Source organism: Capricornis sumatraensis, chromosome 10 (assembly GCF_032405125.1).
Source record: "Capricornis sumatraensis isolate serow.1 chromosome 10, serow.2, whole genome shotgun sequence".
NCBI classification, from domain to species: domain Eukaryota; kingdom Metazoa; phylum Chordata; class Mammalia; order Artiodactyla; family Bovidae; genus Capricornis; species Capricornis sumatraensis.
The window spans coordinates 19,271,145-19,284,535 of record NC_091078.1 but is presented as its reverse complement, the minus strand read 5'-3'; the positions used below and the strand labels follow the sequence as shown (position 1 = coordinate 19,284,535).

The 13,391-nt window shown below is 51.9% G+C and overlaps 1 protein-coding gene across 1 annotated transcript in view; it reads left to right on the top strand.

The window, feature by feature from the left end:
* The first annotated feature begins 3,606 nt into the window (after positions 1-3,606).
* COL13A1 (collagen type XIII alpha 1 chain) overlaps positions 3,607-13,391 on the top strand; it is a 154,353-nt gene continuing 144,568 nt past the window's right edge. The window contains exon 1 of the mRNA XM_068981805.1: positions 3,607-3,900. Coding sequence (XP_068837906.1) covers positions 3,607-3,900 — 294 coding nt within the window. The remainder of the gene's footprint in view (positions 3,901-13,391) is intronic.

The window sequence follows — 13,391 nt, the reverse complement described above, 5'->3', positions numbered from 1 at the left end:
GAATATACCCCCTGTGGTTCAGTTCAGTTCAGTCGTTCAGTCATGTCCAGCTCTTTGTGACCCCATGAACTGCAGCACGCCAGGCTTCCCTGTCCATCACCAACTCCCAGAGCTTGCTCAAACACATGTCCATCAAGTTGGTGATGCCATCCAACCATCTCATCCACTGTCATCACCTTCTCCTCCTGCCTTTAATCTTTCCCAGCATCAGGGTCTTTTTCAATGAGTCAGTTCTTCACATCAAGTGGCCAAAGTATCGGAGTTTCATCTCCAGCATCAGTCCTTCCAATGAATATTCAGGACTGATTTCCTTTAGGATGCACTTGTTTGATCTCCTTGCAGTCCAAAGGACTCTGAAGAGTCTTCTCCAACACTGGAGTCCAGAAGCATCAATTCTTCGGCACTCAGCTTTCTTTATGGTCCAACTTTCACATCCATACATGACTACTAGAAAAACCATATCTTTGACCAGATGGACCTTTGTCGGCAAAATAATGTCTCTGCTTTCTAATATGCTATCTAGGTTGGTCATAGGACCTTTGTCAGCAAAGTAATGCCTCTGCTTTTTAATGTGCTGTCTAGGTTGGTCAGCCCCCTGTGGTAGCTGATACTCTTTCAGAAAGCCCTTTGCAAAGAAATAGCATTCCTTTCCCAATCATTCCAGCCTGATTCTCCTTAGTCTGAACTTGGCCACAAGCCCATCTCAGGCCCAAACCCTGTAGCCAAGGGAGATGGAGATGCTAATTGGTCAGATTAGCTCACATACCCTAGAGACAGGAATGGGGTCAACGCTGCCAGAGCCAAAGGGACTCAGCTTGGCATCATTGGCAGGATTTTAAGGTACAGAAAATGGGTGAAGGATGGACTTCCTGGCAGAGGGAACTGCAAGAGCTAATACATGGAAGCAGAAAAACACAGAAAATACTTTAGGAAGTGAAGCTTGTATGCACAGGGACATTTTTTTCTTAGCTCTCCATTCTGGTACCCAGAGTATCTGTTTTTATCTTGGAGTGTAATCATGACCACAGATTAAACTCAAACTCTTTGTGCTAGCACTGAAAGTCTATCTTCTTGCTCCAAACAAGAAATCCTATTTTCTAGAGAGGTTGATTAACTCCAACATTGACAGACCATTGATCCAACGTTGACAGAGAATTCCCAAGTTTCTCTGACACCAGAGTCCCCCCTGGATGCCTCAGGGTTCATACAGGTCATTTCTGAATGTAGGGGTCAGGCTAGGACCCTCCCCCTTCAGCTGCCAATAACAGAGGATGCCCCAGCCCCCAAATCTTTTAGATTTCACTGCCTTGGCATTCCTGAGGGCCCCTAAAGTCTTGAAAGGGAAAACATCAGCTTGTGGAATAAGAAAGGGAAGAAACTACTCTCCTAGTTCCCTTCCTTCGTGTTCCTTACCCTTGCAGGGGTTGGGAGGTTGGGGGATGTGAAGGGAGAACCAAATCTGCATTCCTGGATCCCCTGGCATATACCTCTCAGTGCAGAAATTCTCTAGCGCCCCCTGGTGGTCACTAACACTAATGGTTTCTCTCAGGGTTTATTCTGAGCAGCCCAATTGAGACATCCATCACGGGGTAAGGAAACAGGCACACTTACCCCATATCCCATATTAAGGAAATGCTAGAGCTGGAACGGACCCAGAGCTCCTGGCCACCAGTCCTTTCTGCAGCATCACTTTCTATCCCTGTAGTCCTCCCTAGTGGCTACCTGACCTGGCAGGCAATGTTATAACATTTATTATTTATGATGTAAGTACTTTATTACTATGTTGCTCTATCAAATACACCTGCCACACTTTGAGGTGTGCCATGATACTGGATTATATGTTAGCATTGATCAGGTCAATATATAAAGTGTGCAGTTGGCAACGCTGTTACTCTAAAATGGAATCGCAGAAATGCTCCTGTCGCCGTACCCGCTACCCACCTCTGTTTTACATTTCAGGAACCAGTCTTTTATCCCCCCCATCCCTTCTTGATGTTCCTGGGAAGTAAGCTTTCTCTGTAAACTCAATCCCACCTCCTCCTCATTCACAGGAATGTCAAGAGGTGCAAGGAGATAAAGTCTCTCTGGGATACAGACGTTACTTAAAATGGGAGAGGTGGCAAGAGAAGAGAGGAAACTACAAAATAGCCTTCAGGCAGCTTTCTCTACTGGACCATAGGAAATGATACCGGAAGGCAGCCAAGGAGAGAATGGCTCACCTTTAATGGCTGCAATGGTTGGGGCAGGCTGGGCTGTCTGCAGAGGGCTGGAATGAGTCTCAGATCTACGGCAGACAAAAAGAGGAGGGGTCAGGACTGGCAGCGGGGAGGATTGACTGGCCTATTGGATACCCTGAAATAACCCTCTGCTCAGTTTGTATTCACCTGTATCCTGAACCACGAGTCCTGGTCCTGAAAGAGAGACAAGGGCACCAGTCTGCTGCCCCACCCCCACCCCAGAGGGTTGGCTTTTCACCCCAGAGTAAAGCTGGGATTGGTGAAGTGAGCCCCACCAAAGGCGCTGGGGCAGCTGGAGGCGCAGAGTCGGAGGTGGAGCTGGTTTGGGGAGGAAAAGAGGGGATGAGACATGACAGGGGGTGCTCAGCAGCAGCTCAAGAGAATCAGACAGTCCTGCTCAGGAGGTAGACATCCATCTAGATCCCTGACAGTAACTCCACTGGGTTCCTTGGAGGATCACAAAGACTGGCTGTGCCGACTTGTCAGAAAGCAGAGTGATGTCTGGACCCGTGACTTAGCAGGAAGGTAAAGAGGACCCTAGTGTGGATTGGGAGAAAGGGAGAGAAGCAACTCCCAGCTCCACTCCACACCCCCTTCCTGCCTATAAATAATCCCAAATGTCACTTCAAAGGGGACAGGGAGCGCGGGAGAGGGGCTCCCGTGGCCGGTGGGTTGGGGCAGCGGGCGGTGCACACCACGCCCCCTACCCCGGGCGAGTTTGCATAAATAAACAAATCCAAGCCGTCGGCCCCGCAGGAGGGGGAGGAGGACAGAGGAGGAGGAGAGGGGAGGGGGCCGGGAGAGATTAGTTTGGGAAGTAGCACGGATTGCTCATCCGATCCGTGCAGCCGCTGCTAGTGTGTCAAGTTACAGAGGCGCCGGAATCGGCCCCAGCGCTCCTCGGCAGCGGCCACGACCCACCTCTGCCCATGGGGCCCTCCATGTGCACCCCTTCGCCCCGGGACTGAAACTGGCTCGCCCGGGCGACGGGAAACACCAAGAAGGACAGACATTGCTGAACCAACTCCGGACTGCAGATACTTGAAGGGAAAGACGGGGCAGAAAAGAGAGCCGGCCAGATTTCCCTAACTTTCCTGGACTTGGAACGTTCTTCGAAGCAACTTTTTTTTCACCTGGGTGTACCCCCCGATTACTGCTGGTTGTTTTTTTTTTTTTTTTTCCTTCCCCCGTTCCCCCTCCAGCTGCTATTTTTTCCATCCTCTTTGCCGAGAGCAAAGGAAAGGGACATTTTTCCAGCGACACAAGCCTTTTCCCTACTGCCCCGGAGCTTGAGATCGCGCTTTGGGGCAGCGGCTCTCGCCTTTATTTATTCTATTTATTTATTTATTGGTTCTCAAGACGCGAGGGGATGGTAGCGGAGCGCTCCCGCAAAGCGACAGCCGCCGGTGCCCGCGGCCCTGGGGAGCTGGGCGCACCCGGGACAGTGGCGCTGGCGGTGGCGCCGGCGGAGCGCTGCGCGCGGCTGCCGAGCCCGGGGTCGTGCGGGCTGCTGGCGCTGGCCCTCTGCTCGCTGGCGCTCAGCCTGCTCGCCCACTTTCGGACGGTCGAGCTGCAGGCCCGGGTGCTGCGCCTGGAAGCGGAGCGTGGGGAGCAGCAAATGGAGCCGGCTATTTTGGGACGAGTCAACCAACTGCTGGATGAGGTCTGTGCTCTTTGTTGCTGGCTTTTATTCCTTCCCCGCGGCGCCCCCTCGCGCAGCCTCCAAACTTTGGACCAGCCAGTGCCCGTGGGCTCTCTCTCTGCCGCGCGGTGCGCCCTGGCCTCGCCCCAGTTTTCTGCGGGAGGGATGGAACCAGGGACGGACGCTGCCCTGCCAGCGGGCAGGAGGATCTGGGCGGCTAGCGCAGGACCCCTCGGCTGCCGCCTAGAGCAGGCGTCTCCCACGTTCCGCGCCGCCGGGAGCGCCCTGAGCGCGCGGGGCAGGTGGAGGAAGGCTAGGCGCGGAGGCGCGCAAAGGCGGCCAGGCTCTGTTTCTCCCTCCCGGCTCCTCGCCAGGGCAGTGTGAGAGCCGCCCAGCGCCCACGCGGCGGGACTTGAGCCCGGTGGCCCGGGGCCGAGGCTTGCTGGGCCCCCGCAGCCCTCCCCATCCATCCCTTGACGATCAGTGCTGCCTTTTATTGCCATATTCTGTTGGGAAGAGAGAGGGAGTGAGTTATCCCCGGGGCTGAGGGGGACAGCGAACAGTCCTTGCAGGACGTGGTGGGCTGGTCTCTGCCCAGACCGCTAGGGCCCAGGTGTTGGTGGTTTCGGTTATGCTGTCCTTGGCCACAAACAAGCCCTCACTGTCTTGTTCTGAAGCTGTGTTTCTTGTCCCAGGTCCCCTGGAATGGTCCCCAACATTTTGTGTCTGTGTGTCTTTCTGGGAAAAGGATGCTGAGTTTTCTCCCATTCCCCAAATGTCCTTGAACCTCAGTGTATTAGAAGCCACTAGTGTCTCTTAGCCAGGACAATCCCGAGAATCATGAAGAGACCCACAGTCCACAGAAAGTAGGGGCGCACGGTCTGAGGGGTGCCACCCGACTAGCGACTGGCCAGGAGACCATTAGGCCAGGTGGTGTCTGAGGATGTGCACCGCTCGGGGGACCCAGGGCCTCGTATGAGGGGAGGACCCACAGGAAAAGGCCGCGGCCGTCTGGGAAGAAGTCCTGGAGCAGGCTGGCCATGGACAGTTTCCGAGGGGAAGAACTGGGGGCGCATCTCTTACTCAGTAGGAGATGGTGTATCAGACAATGAAGAGCAGGAGGTAGAGCCCAGCAGGCTGGGCTTTTATCCCCACTCTGCCACTTAGAAGCTGTGCCACCTGAGGCAAACTCTCTAATCCCCTGAGCTCCACTCTGCCGTCACAACGGTGGTGCTGATGGTAAACGTGAGAGCCCAGCTCTGACGGCAGCGGTGCCGTGGCCATACTGGCATGATGCCCCAGTACCCTACAGCCAGCATCTTCTCAGTGCCTCTACCAGGCAAAGGCTGGCACTTGCCAAAGCAGCTCTCCTGGGCAATCACAGAGAGCGAGGTCAGAGGGCCGGAGCAGAGCAAGTTTACTGATGCCAGAGGTGCACCCGTGACTGCTGCCGTTAGCTCATTCCCACGCCCTGCCAGGCCCCAGGGAAGCCGGAGGGCTCTGTCAAGCCACCCACGGTCCCCTGGGACTCCGGGAGCAGCCGGTGGACTCCACAGTGCCGACAGACGGCCTTTGCTGGCTGGTTGGCAGTGCACAGGGGACTGCTGCGTGGAAGGGAGGGTGTTGGGACGTGAAGGCTGCCTCAGGTATCCCTGGGGTCCTGGCTGCTGAGGGACAAACGTCTGACCCTGAGTGTCCTGCCCAGTTCCTCTCTCCATCATCTCCCCTTCCTGGCCCCTCCTGCTGGCCAGGGCGTGCCCCTGGCCTTTCCTCAATCCTGGCTTCCTCCGCTTAAGACTTAGCCAGGCCACGCCTCGTGCTCCCAGGACCTTGGGGGTGACAGTGTTACCCACCAGGCTGAGCCTTCCTGTCTAAACTCCTACTGACTGTCAGACCCCCATTTTGCAGATGGGGGAACTAAGGCTCAGAGTGGGGCCGTAGATTCCCAGGGACATGTGGCGAGATCCAAGACTAAAACAAGCTTCCAGGGACTCTGCCCCCAGAGCTCTCCCCAGTGTGTCTGCCACCTTCCATTGTCCACTCTCACGCGCTTATTCCGAAAGTGAACCTGAGAGCCAGCTGCAGGTCAGGCATTGTGGTGTGGGGCACGTTTCTGCCTTCCCGAACTTACAGGCAAGTAGGACACAGAGACAGGAGTGGACAGTGACCACGTCATGTGAAAAATGCTACGAGGATGGAAGTAGAAGAGGTCTAGGGCTCCTGATGGCAGTGGCTCCCTGGGAAAGTGATTTTTCAAGTGAAGACTTACAGGGTGATTAGGAGTTTTCCAGGCAAATGGGGATGAGTATGGGGCCAAAGGAACAGCTTCTGGAAGCTGAAAACCAGAGAGAGAGACAGGTAGCCGAGGTCAAGAGGGGCCTTAGAGACACTTTGATCTTTGTACGAGCAATGGGGAGCCATGGAGGGGTCTTGAGGAAAGCAGTGATGTACACAGAATGAGGTGAAGAGCCAGGTAGAGGAGGGATGCCAAATAAGAGGCTAGCACAGACCAGAGAGGATAGTGGCCTGGCCAGCGCCCTTGTGGAGACAGAGAGGAATGAATGGAAATGGCAGCCTCAGTGGTGGGACCTGAGGTCATAGCAGAGGGCATTGGGACAGAGGGAGGGAGCGGTCCTGTGCGGGGAGGGGCAGGTGACCTGGTCTAAATGGCAATGACCTCAGGAGCCCTCTCCTGGAGGGGCCTGCGGGCCAGCGGCTCTGGAAGGGACTCTCTCAAGGCTGCACTGTCCACTACAGTAAGCAGTAGTCACACGTGACTCATTAGACTTAAGTTAATTAAAATTAAATAAAATCTAAATGTAGTTCCCCAGTCACACTAAGCCACCTTTCATATAACTGCTTGATAGATACCTGAGTGGCCATCAGACAGGACAGTGCAGCCTTAGAACATGGATGTCACCACATAAAATTCCATGGGATGACTCTGTGCTTGGAGCAGGCAGAGTCTGGGCCAGCAAAGGTGTTCAGGAGCAACTCCACCCTTTCCCTCCTCCACCCTTTCCTCTCCTCGCTCTGTTCTCCTAGGTCAGAACAAAGAGCAGAGGTGAGGAGAAAGGTGAGAACTGGGGCCACCGGAAACTCCCAGGTGAATAGGACAGGGGAATGGTTTTGTTGCAGAATGAGTCTGTGAAATGGGCATGCAGAGGATTCCTGCCCACGGAGGCCCAAAGGCACCCCGTGTGCCAGGATTCCAGCTGGGCCTTGCCAGCCGTGTGGCCTCAGGCACGCCATAACACACGCCCTCACCTCATATCCCTTTTCTGTGAAGCCCTGGCCCTGCCTTCCTCTTGGGGTTGCTGTGGGGCTCTCAGGAGATGGCAGGTGGAAAAATGCCCTGAAAGGTGCCACCACAACAGGCCACGAGTGCCTCTGGAGAGCTCCCTGGAGCACGGGGCAGCCAAAGGCAATTCGTCCCGGAGCCAGCGAGCCTGGGTCACTCCCCGAAGGATGGAGGAAGGGCCGTGGGCAGGGCCGTCCTGGGGAAGCACACAGCCTGAGCGATGGCCTGGAGGCAGCGGTCCAGGGCCACACGCTCACCACCCATCCCAGTGGGGAAAGCAGCGTGCTGGGGGCGGAGGCCCTGTCTGGGAAACAGGAGGGAGAGGGGGGGCCAGGCTGAGGGGACTCCATAGGAGAGAAGCCTGTAGTGAGGTGAGGCAAGGGCAGATGTGAGCAGAGGCTGCGATCTGAGTGATCTGAGCTACTGGGAAGGGGGTGGGTCAGGGCCAGGAGAGGAGTGTGGGGGCGGGCGCCCGCTCAGGGGAGTTGGGAGTGTGGCTTCCAGACCGCAGCTCCAGCTCTTCCCCCCATCAGCGCCTCTCTCCCGGTCTGGGACCCTTAATGAGCGCTCCAGCTGCCCGTTAGTTGATTTGCTTGCTGTGAAAAAAAAAAGGAATGTCCCAAATGGAGGAAATCAGATGTCACCTAGGGCTGGGCAGACAGTGTGCGATGACAGAGAAGAGGGTGGAATTTAAACTTGCCAAATCCATTTAGCAGGCTGAGGGGGAGCAAGGGGGTGTCAGCAGCCACCTTCAAGGTGAATGCTGAGGGAGGCCAGGCTGATTCCCCTTCCCCAACCATAAGAGTAACAGCAACTCGGATAGGAGGATACAATGGCCAGTGCTATGCACATTATCTCTTTCCATCCTCATGACTTCCCCAAGGATTGACAGGCTTATTACCCCATTTTACAGATGAGAAGACTGATATCACTGTACCTCCATCCCACTGTCTCTGATTCAGTCCTTTGGGTATTGATGGCATTTTCCACTCCAAGAATCCCCTGGGAGAGGAAGTAGTTGAAACTTCCAGGCTAAAATGTCAAGGAACCCCAGGCAGACTCTTTCATCCCTAAAAATAATAATAACAACCCTTACAAGAGGAAAGGCTCACATTTATAGAGTGTGTACAGGAGCCCCTTATTGAACTCTTTCCAGGGGCATTTGGAGGAGAGATCAAAGCAGTGGCTGAGAGATTAGGGCTCTGGATGGGGTCCCCTAGGAATGAAGTACTGAGATGAGACAGGAGCAGGATCTTAAACAGAGAATGTGTGTGTGGCATGACCTGTGTAGAGTGCCCTGCGTACATCCCAGGTACCTGGACCTCAGGTAATGGACAGACCTTAGATCCAGGTGTCCTCAGATATCGCCAGTGCTCCCCTGAGTCAGTCTTGAGACTTCTCCTCTTTTCATGCTGTGAGTAAATGGCTGGTCTTAAATGACTAGCTTTAATAGAAGAAAGACCCTCAGAGACCCTGAAATCTAGTCCCCTCACTCTACTGATAAGAAAACAGGTCCAAAGCTTCACACCAGGCGTCAGATGAGCCTGGAGGCAGGACCTCTGTCTCTGGTAGGCATCTCCCTTCCACATCACACCTCCTTCCTGGACAATAGTGTTTGTCTGGCCAAGTGGCGGCCAAGACAAGGCAAGCGCGTGCTTCACTCTCCACTTCTTGGCCCTCAGCAGACATTATTAATCACTTGCCATACACTTTCTCACTGAGCTTACATACAGCCTTAGAATCCTCTTCAACACAGGAAACTACTACCCTGCTAGCAGGAGTTGACATTCAAGACACAGAGCTGTTGGGGAATTCCCTGGCAGTCCAGTGGTTAGGACTCAGTGCTTTCACTGCTAACGACCTGGGTTCAATCCCTGGTTGGGAAACTAACATTCTGCAAGCTGTGCAGCACAGCTAAAAAAAAAAAAAAGCTGAAGAACTATTTCCTGACTCTAATTTTTTAAAAATACAAAGAAATATTTCCTAGAGATAAAACTAGGGAGAGTTGTTAAAGTTTCATTGCTTCTCTGAAAGCCTTAAAACTAGCAAGTGGCTCCAAACCACACTGAGGACCCCCAGCCCTCATAGGAAGACGGTGGGGAAAAGTCAAAGCATATGAAACAAAATGCCGTCTGCCTTACACATAGTCTCCCAACTTGACACTCTCAGAGAGATGCCTTTTCCCCTATTCCAGACTTGCCCCCATGCCTCTAGAAAGTCTTCCCAAAACACCCTGACCCAAAATGGCCCTTCCCCCTGCTGACTTCCTGAATAACTGCCTGGCCGTGCCAAGTATCTAACTCAGAGAAGGAAAATAGGGCACGTGCTGACTTCTCTCACCCCAGAACCACAGCAGGCATTACTAATCACTCAACACACGCCCAGGGAGCCTACCTAGGTTTCAGAATCCTTCTCAACACAGCTCTCCAGGTGGCCACTCCCAGTCTACTCGAGTCAACACACAAGATAAAATCTGTTGCCAACCATGGCTTAGCTTCAGACACATTGTGCAGTGAGCCCTCCTCTCCACTGCCTTTCAACATCTTATCTCTCCATTTGATCACATACAACTGAACGGGTGGGGGCAGGAGCTCGCTGGTCTCCAGTCCTTCACTGAAGCTAGCCTGGGGCTTTGCACAGAGTAGGCAGCCCTCACCAATTAGCTGCTGATTTAAGGTCCCACTGCCAGAGGCCAGTGAAGCCATCTCAGAAGTCAGCAGCCTTCCACCCACTCCCCCAACCCAGACCCAGCTGTCTGCCCAGCATTTGCTCAGAGGGTTGTGCCCTGGAGCTGGTGTTTTGCAGCAGTCAGAGGCTGAAGTGAGGAGCTCCTCCTGAGTCAGAGCTGCACCACAGGTCCCAGCTGAGAGTGGGGATGGCTCAGTGTGGTGTGTCCTCACCTGGACAGAGCAGCTGGGAGCATCCCTCCTCTGCCATTACTTAGTTGTGTGACCTGAGTCTCAGTGCTCCAACCTGAAAAATGGGCACAACATCCTCTTAATAGTGTTTTTGCAGGATTCAGATAATAACAACTGGAACCATTATAGCCTCACTCATCACTGGTGGAGACAAACTGAGGCTGCATCGTGTCCACAGCTTTTTTTAAGTGTAAATAGAATTTTTGATAAAAGTGAAGTACAATTTTGAACACACCAAAATGGTTAGTTAAACTTTATAAAAATAAGTGTAATGTTTGCCGCAGAGCAGCTTGTTCTATGCGGAGAGCCAACTCTTTGGAAAAGACCACATCTATTAATTAATTTAATTCTCACAATAATCCTATGAAGCGGTTATATTTTTACTATTCTCTTCTTACAGAGAAGAGTGTGGAGGCCCAGAGAAGTTGCTTTACTTTCCCAAGGTCACACTGCTGCTAGTAAGTAGCAGAGCCTCAAACCCAGGTAGTCTGGCCCCAGAGCTGGCATTCAGAGCCACATGTGTAGACCATCTGTATAAAGTACCACATTGCCCTAAGTCAGCTGAGGCAGGTCACAGAGGCCAGGTTCAGGGACTGTTCAATTCAGTTTGTCACAGAGGTGGCACTGACCGAGCTGACTTGGTGTCAGCTCACATTCAGTTCAGTTCAGTCGCTCAGTCGTGTCCGACTCTTTGCGACCCCATGAATCGCAGCACGCCAGGCCTCCCTGTCCATCACCAACTCCCTGAGTTCACTCAGACTCATGTCCATCGAGTCGGTGATGCCATCCAGCCATCTCATCCTCTGTCGTCCCCTTCTCCTCCTGCTCCCAATCCCTCCCAGCATCAGAGTCTTTTCCAATGAGTCAACTCTTCGCATGAGATGGCCAAAGTACTGGAGTTTCAGCTTTAGCATCATTCCTTCCAAAGAAATCCCAGGGTTGATCTCCTTCAGAATGGACTGGTTGGATCTCCTTGCAGTCCAAGGGACTCTCAAGACTCTTCTCCAACACCACAGTTCAAAAGCATCAATTCTTCTGCGCTCAGTCTTCTTCACAATCCAACTCTCACATTCATACATGACCATTGGAAAAACCATAGCCTTGACTAGATGGACCTTAGTCAGCAAAGTAATGTCTCTGCTTTTGAATATGCTATCTAGGTTGGTCATAACTTTTCTTCCAAGGAGTAAGCGTCTTTTAATTTCATGGCTGCAGGCACCATCTGCAGTGATTTTGGAGTCCAAAAACATAAAGTCTGACACTGTTTCCACTGTTTCCCCATCTATTTCCCATGAAGTGATGGGACCAGATGCCATGATCTTCGTTTTCAATGTTGAGCTTTAAGCCAACTTTTTCGCTCTCCACTTTCACTTTCCTCGAGGCTTTTGAGTTCCTCTTCACTTTCTGCCATAAGGGTGGTGTCATCTGCATATCTGAGGTGATTGATATTTCTCCCGGCAATCTTGATTCCAGCTTGTGTTTCTTCTAGTCCAGCGTTTCTCATGATGTACCCTGCATAGAAGTTAAATAAGCAGGGTGACAATATACAGCCTTGACGCACTCCTCTTCCTATTTGGAACCAGTCTGTTGATCCATGTCCAGTTCTAACTGTTGCTTCCTGACTTGCATACAGATTTCTCAAGAGGCAGGTCAGGTGGTCTGGTATTCCCATCTCTCTCAGAATTTTCCACAGTTTATTGTGATCCACACAGTCAAAGGCTTTGGCATAGTCGATAAAGCAGAAATAGATGTTTTTCTGGAACTCTCTTGCTTTTTCCACGATCCAGCGGATGTTAGCAATTTGATCTCTGGTTCGTCTGCCTTTTCTAAAACCAGCTTGAACATCAGGAAGTTCACGGTTCACATATTGTTGAAGCCTGGCTTGGAGAATTTTGAACATTACTTTACTAGCGTGTGAGATGAGTGCAGCTGTGCGGTAGTTTGAGCATTCTTTGGCATTGCCTTTCTTTGGGATTGAAATGAAAACTGACCTTTTCCAGTCCTGTGGCCACTGCTGAGTTTTCCAAATTTGCTGGCATATTGAGTCCAGCACTTTCACAGCATCATCTTTCAGGATTTGAATTAGCTCCACTGGAATTCTATCACCTCCACTAGCTTTGTTCGTAGTGATGCTTTCTAAGGCCCACTTGACTTCACATTCCAGGATGTCTGGCTCTAGATGAGTGATCACACCACCGTGATTATCTGGGTTGTGAAGATCTTTTTTGTACAGTTCTTCTGTGTATTCGTGCCACCTCTTCTTAATATCTTCTGCTTCTGTTAGGTCCGTACCATTTCTGTCCTTTATCGAGCCCATCTTTGCATGAAATGTTCCCTTGGTCTCTCTAATTTTCTTGAAGAGATCTCTAGTCTTTCCCATTCTGTTCTTTTCCTCTATTTCTTCGCATTGATGGCTGAAGAAGGCTTTCTTATCTCTCGTTGCTATTCTTTGGAACTCTGCATTCAGATGCTTATATCTTTCTTTTTCTCCTTTGCTTTTCGCTTCTCTTCTCTTCACAGCTATTTGTAAGGCTCACATTAGCATCTTTGTTTTAAGAATGGCACTGAAGCTTACATCAAGTCTTGGTGATAAGGACCCTCAGGAAAGTCCCTGTCCAGCCTTGGCTTCCAGAAGGTTTGGGCTTCCAGGAGGGAGGGGCTGGGTCTTGTCCTTTGGACGCTGAACTGTCCTCTAAGGAAGCGTAGCCCCAAATCTGGGAGTCATCCCCAGGCAGAGCAGAGTCGTTCAGGCAGAGGATTCTGCACAAGCCCCAGTCTCAGCCCTGCTGTATCGCCCTGTGCTTCTTTCCTCCCTCTTCTGCCCTGCTGCCTGCCTATATAACATGCATCTATCTGTCTGCCTCTGCAGTTTCTTGAGTGTTTCCTTTTGGATCAAGATAAGGATAAAAGTCCTCTAGAAACTTAACTTTTAAAAGTGACTCTCCCCTCCTTCTCTCACGTCTGCACACCCTCAAAGGCCTGCCGCTGGACTGGTGATGGGTCAGCTGCATACTGGTACCTGCAGGACTTTAAAATTTACCAGGGCTGACTCCCCTTCCCTAAACCCTGATGTGAATCCCCGTGGGCAGGGTCTGGCAGTGGGTTGTCTAACGAGCTCCACAGTTGACAGTCCCTCCCAAGTTGCTCTGCCGCAAACATTGCACTTATTTTTATAGATTTCTTTTAACTAACCATTTTGGTGTGTTCACAATTGTACTTCATTTTTATCCAAAGAGACAGAGACAGAAAGTGCATCTGTTCCCCCGAGCCAGGACCACCCTGTGCAGTTTACC